Source organism: Gorilla gorilla, chromosome X (assembly GCF_029281585.2).
Source record: "Gorilla gorilla gorilla isolate KB3781 chromosome X, NHGRI_mGorGor1-v2.1_pri, whole genome shotgun sequence".
Taxonomy (NCBI): Eukaryota; Metazoa; Chordata; class Mammalia; order Primates; family Hominidae; genus Gorilla; species Gorilla gorilla.
In genome coordinates this window covers 115,031,259-115,037,327 of record NC_073247.2, presented here as the reverse complement: position 1 = coordinate 115,037,327, position 6,069 = coordinate 115,031,259, and the positions used below count along the sequence as shown (strand labels likewise).

Genomic DNA, 6,069 nt, shown 5'->3' with positions numbered 1-6,069 from the left:
CAGCTCTTTCTGAGACCCTGAGATTTCTGAGAGACCCACTGTTTAACATTACTAGAGCCACTAAAGAAGCGTAATAGCTGGAGCCTTATCCTTGCTCCCTACCCTCAACTCACATCTGACCATCTTCCTGGTTAGATATCCTCCACCCCCAACACACACACACACACACACACACACACACACACACACACGGAAAGGTACAAGGTAACCTTTGTTGAGGGTTACACGAAGGGTGCAGATTTCATGTGCAGCAATGACAGAGGAGGGAGAGATCACTTCCAGCTTCGGAGGCTGGGTGATTAGGTCTTGGCCTCTAAGAATGAGCAGCACGAGGATCTAGGAGGAAGAGGAGGGCAATCAGGAACAAGATAATGACGAACAAGGACAAAGAGAGAAGTATAAGGCATGCTTGGGCACAGTGACTAAGGGTTGTTTATTATTATTAGTTTTTAATTTTTAATTTGATCTCACTGCTTCTGTAGACAATGAAGTAACGGTTTATTTTGGATGGGACAGAGAAGGAGATGATGAGGCTAGAAACATGTCCTGAGGTTCAATTCTGATGGAGGCTGAATGTCAAGATAAGGAGTATAGGATTTACTTGGTGAGTGGTGCGGTTACCATCCAGGGTCACTGAGCAGGAGAATGACCGTTGAAAGCAGGGACAAGGTAATGTGTAAGGTGGATTAAAGGGAGAGAGGGAGGCGCTGGAGGCAGGAAGTCCAGAAGTGAAGCAATGGCCTAAATCTGTACATGAATGTTTACAGCAGTTCTTTTCATAATTGCTTAGAGCTGGGAACAACTCAAATGTCCTTCAGCAGGTGAATGAATAAGCAAACTGTGGAATAGCTAAATAACAGAATACTACTCAGCAAAAAAGAGAATAAACGATTGATACATGCAACAACTCAAATGGATGTCCAGGGCATTATGCTGAGTGAAAGAAGCCAGTCCCAAAAGAAGCCAGTGCACAAAAATTGAAAAATGAAATCATTTACATAATATTCTGAATAAGACAAAAGTGTAGTAATGGGGAATATATTAGTGGTTGCCAGAGTTTAGGGAAGGCAGTCAAATAGGACTACAAGAGACAGCATGCAGGAGTTTCTGGGGGTGATTGAACTGTATTCTGATTGCAGTGGTGGTTAAACAAATCTATACATTGGTTAAACTTCATAGAAGTGTACACACACACAAAGTCCATTTTGCTGCTGATAATTTTTCTTTTAAAAGATCAGAGTTGTTCCTCACTAAATGGTTACATTTAAAAGAGTGGAAACATTTGGTGATAGGCAATGATTAAATCTTTATAATTTGCTCGTTATATTTATATTAAAAGCTCTCTCTCAAACAACAGAACATTTATCCCTCAAGTGTGGAAGAAATTTGTCATGCTTCAACTATAAATCATTAAGTCCAAAAAATATTTATTTTTTCCAACCCTTCTTTTCTCTTCTCTGGTGGGTGTTCTTGTTGGCTAAGGTATCCTGCTGTGACCACCCTAGACAAAAGACCCCCTCTGCCTTCTTCTGACTCTCCAGCTGGCTCCATTGGCCAGAATGCCACTCCAGGCACCACCATCCTTCCAAGTACCAGTGGATTCTGAGTTGCAGGGATATCAGTTTCCTGTTTAATATTATTTTTTACAGCAATGTTGTTCTCTTTGCTTTCTAATCATAACAATTGTGCATGTCAATAGTTCTTTTAATGGGACACAGTGGATGATACCAGACTATCTCAAGAGTGCCATGAATGAATGAAAATGCCATGCAAAGAAGCCTCAAGCCTGATGGTGAGATACAGAGAATTCTCTTTTCTGAGTGTTTCATGAGTATATGAGTTATTTCCCAACAACAAAATGTTTTCCAAGAAACATATTACTTTGAGTTCCAAAAGAATTTTACTCAGTGGAAAGCAGGCTTTTCTGTGGACTTATCTGATTAACAAGATACTGAATCCTACAGAGGAAATGGGGAGGAAGTCTGTCTGAAGCCTCCAAGTGAAACCTTAGTGGATGCCACCAATGGTCATCAATGAAAAAGATCAGACATCCAACACTTGATAACTTGAGTTCTGCCAGAAATAGAAAGAGTAGTAGATTACCTATACAAAATTGCTAACAAGAGAAAACTGGGCCTCCTTCCACACATTAATTTGGGAGTCAATTTTTTAAGTGCTGTTTGGTAAGATTTTAAAAAATTCTAACACATCAATATGTTGTGAATATTGTCATTTCATTTCCAGCCATTAGAAAACTTTCCAAAGTCTTACACATTGATATAACTAATTTGTCCTTCATATTAAGTGTTACATATTGCTTATGAGGCATCCGTTTTCTGATACCATTTTTAAAAGTATGCTGATTGCTGAAAACATAGAACACAACAGAAAACTATTCAAGAGGATTAGTCAAATCCTCCACTTTCAACCTTAGATTCTTTTCCAGCCCCCTCTTCCCGATCTACCACCTTTGCCCATTTCAATGCTGGATAGGATTCCAGGGGAAATGGTGGACTGTAGGGGTCTTGGAGGAGGGGAGGTGGGAGTATTGGTAGCAGAAGAAAGAGATGATTCCTCAAAGAAGGAGAAATGGTCGATTACCCCTAAAAGGCTGATCCTCCTAGTAATCTGAGAAAGGCGAATAAATACTCCAGGGCGAAGATAACAGTTTATTGTCTCCGATTGGCAAATACGAAAAAAGATTGACAGTATCAAGTGGAGGGAACGCAGCGGGCGGGCTGCAGTGCTAATGGGAGGGGTAACTGGGGACTCGAGCTCAGTGATGACGCGACTCTCACGTGACCAGGAGTCGACGTGTGCAGAAGTCCTTATAGTCCAGGGCCTGTTTCCCTGTAGCAGCTCCTTATTGCTGGAGGAGAAAAGTGCCCAAGATCCTTTCAGGTTAGTATAAACGTGGGCGCTGACTTGGAGACTCTGGGGTCGAGGAGGCCGAGAGCAGAAAGCAAGCGGGGCCGGCACTGCTTTCCCCACTTCTGTTCCGCCAAACTCCCATTTTGTGCAGGAAATTTGGGGCTGTTTGGTGGGGGATGGCGGGTGTAGAGAGAGAAGGGTAGCTAATTAAGGGTCCTGAGAGAGAGACATAGAAACTGTTTGGAAGAAACTTGCTTTTCCTACTCCCTGCTTGCAGAAAAACGGTGGGCACGGAGGAGGGCGGGGTTGCCATAAAAGGAGGGCGAGGATGAGGACATGGGAAACTTTACACCAACATGGCCTAGAATCATGAAAGGGACCCGTGATCCAGGTACTAGTCTGCTCACCAAACACTCCCATCTGTCTGCAGGATATTTGGTTTTTTGGGCGCGACACAAATCGAGGTGAGGGAAGAGAGAGGAAAATCCCCTGAATCCCTGCAGGTCAGTTTTTGTAAAGGTGCAATTGCTTCAGGTCTCTTTGGGTGGGGGTGGAAGTGTGAGTGACACCAAAGCACATCCTGGGGTCGCAGCAGCCCCTCCCCATCCGGATTAAGTGCCAGAGGCCGGTGCCGAGCTTGCAGCGGAAATGAGGCGGGGGAGGAGGAGGCTTAAGAGACGCTGAAGGGGGAGGGGAGGCCAGAGACTGGACCAGCCCTCTCAGGTGAGAGGCTGGAGGTTGAGAGGGCTTGGGAAAGTCTGAAGGGCGGGAGTGTTGGAGACCAGAGGCGGGAGAAGGGTTAATTGCTTCCGTACTGCTCCCATTTCAGTATTAGGAGAGGCTTGTAGCAGGGCCTGCTGGGAAGATGGTGGGCAGGAGCAGGAGGAGAAAGATGGAGCTGGAACGAAAGGGGGCGGGAAGGGAGGTGGAGTCAGGGACGTTCTGAGCCTGAGGATCCAGCTTTCTCTAGTTGGAAAACTTTTGACAATTAGGGTACTGAGTCAAAAAACGCCAGTCGCTATGGGACCCCATACTCTGACTGCTGGTCTGTTTGCCTGGAATCTAGTAGTTTTGTTTCCTTGTTTTCTAGGATTAATTTATTCAAAAAGGAAATAAAAATACTCAATATGCAAAAGTCTTGTGAAGAAAATGAGGGAAAACCACAGAACATGCCAAAGGCCGAGGAAGATCGCCCTTTGGAGGATGTACCACAGGAGGCAGAAGGAAATCCTCAACCTTCCGAAGAAGGTGTAAGCCAGGAAGCAGAAGGAAACCCCAGAGGAGGGCCGAATCAGCCTGGCCAGGGATTTAAAGAGGACACACCCGTTAGGCATTTGGACCCTGAAGAAATGATAAGAGGAGTAGATGAGCTTGAAAGGCTTAGGGAAGAGATAAGAAGAGTAAGAAACAAGTTTGTGATGATGCATTGGAAGCAAAGACATTCACGCAGCCGTCCTTATCCTGTGTGCTTTAGGCCTTGAATTCATTTTTGCCTAATATTAAAATCTGGCCCCAGCTTTCTTTCTGTTAGCATTTTCTGATGTATCTTTGACCTCCATTTTACTTTTAATCATGTGATGAAATTTTGTTTTAGGTAGTTTCCTTGGTACCAGCATCTCATTGGATTTTGGATTTTGACCCATTTTCCAGGTCTATTTTTCAATTGGAAACTTTCACACATTTGCATGGGAATATGTTCATTCCATGTTGTAAAGTAAAACATAACAGGTTATGGCAAAGCAGCATATTTAATATCAGCTCACATATGTAGGATAAAATTCCAAACTTTGTGTGTGTGCGTGTGTGTATACATACATCCATATAACATATATCACAAACTTAACCAAGCTTATTTCTGTGTGGTGTGAAATTTTATTTGTTTCTTCTTTTTGTTCTTTTTGCTTATATGTACTTTTTAATGAACACGTGTCTCACACACAAAAAGAATTAAGGATTTTTTTTACAAGTAAGAGTCAAATAATTTGCAACCAGCTTATGAGGGCAATGGGGGCGCCTAAACTCTTGATGAAAGAACTATAAAAAGAAATGTAAACCTCAAATTACCTCTGGATCTCTTAGCCAGAGGAATAAACTGGCAATTATTACAGATACACACGTTTAAGACTCAGTCTTTTCATGGGGAAAATATTTGCTTCACAGGTCTGCAGTGGGGAAGAAATGAGGCAGTAACAGCTGTGCTCAGTGAGATCTTGTTCCCACCTGTGCATACGGAATCCCAACCCACTATAGAAGCACCGATATTTAAGGGAGGGCCTGGCATGATGCAACTTGTACTCAGGATCAAGTCCTGTAGGCAGAGATGGGGGCTTCCCTATCAGTCCTCTGCTACTGAACCCTGTCTCTTCCCCTGGGTCCTGCCATGCCTGCCCAACACTGCTGCCTCTTCTGCTGAGTGCTGTGCTCCCTGCTGGCCCCACTGCTGCTGATGCACTGCAGTCCTTGAGGGCCAAAACCCCACCGAGTTCCCTGGAGTCCTCAGTAGGTTGAACTTTCACTGTCTTCTAAAGCTTCTCTCTGCTTTATAGTGACACTTAACAGAGGTGGGACTTCTCTAGGGTTGCTTGGGCCACAATGTCTTTCAGAGCCCTTAGCAAAACAACCCTTCTGTTTTCTATCACAAGACCCTTCTTCTCCATAGGAGTCAGATGTGATGAGTCCATTTGGGATTTGGACTGGGGTATAAGTTTGAGTCAAAGACATGTTGTAATCACAGTTTTTGCTCTAAGTCTAAGGAATGAGGTTTTGTCCTCGTGGGATGATCTCTTCCTGAAGGGTCCTGGGCAGGCCTGACTTACTGGTTCAGAAGACTGCTGGGGAACATATATAAATTGCACAAAGTGATGCAGGGAACAGATCTAAGGAACAGTCCCCTTAATTCCATCTCTTCTGTTGACCTGTGGTTAAAAAAAACTTTCAAAGTCAGTAAGAACCTTGTAAATGTACTTGAAGTAGAATGCTACTATATAAATGTTAGAGATTATAATTCCCCTGTAGAACAAGCAAAGACTGTCTCTTCCTCTTGGTATCCCACATATGAATACTTGTATGTGTTTAACTGGCACATTGTGTTTTAATATTTAATTGATTTTTTGATTGCTACTAAGAGCTAGTAGGTTTGTCCAAATTAGGTTACTCCCTGAATAATCTACAAGTCTTTTTATTTCTCTAGAGTTATGA

General features: G+C 43.3%; 1 protein-coding gene across 2 annotated transcripts; it reads left to right on the top strand.

Moving 5' to 3' along the window:
* Positions 1-2,779: 2,779 nt before the first annotated feature.
* TCEAL8 (transcription elongation factor A like 8) lies at positions 2,780-4,982 on the top strand. 2 transcript variants are annotated; one of them, XM_004064575.4, is made up of 3 exons: positions 2,780-2,901; positions 3,302-3,374; positions 3,962-4,982. In XM_004064575.4, the coding sequence occupies exon 3, from the start codon at positions 3,999-4,001 to the stop codon at positions 4,350-4,352; it is 354 nt and encodes a 117-aa protein (XP_004064623.1). In that variant the 5' UTR covers positions 2,780-2,901; positions 3,302-3,374; positions 3,962-3,998; the 3' UTR covers positions 4,353-4,982. The 2 variants fall into 2 exon arrangements, with proteins under 2 accessions (XP_004064623.1, XP_004064622.1); XM_004064574.4 differs by lacking the exon at positions 3,302-3,374 and having other exon boundaries at positions 2,784-2,901.
* Positions 4,983-6,069: the final 1,087 nt, after the last annotated feature.

What these genes read in the sequence shown, in the direction of transcription:
- TCEAL8 (XM_004064575.4), top strand. Translation starts at nt 3,999, where the DNA reads ATGCAAAAGTCTTGTGAAGAAAATGAGGGAAAACCACAGAACATGCCA.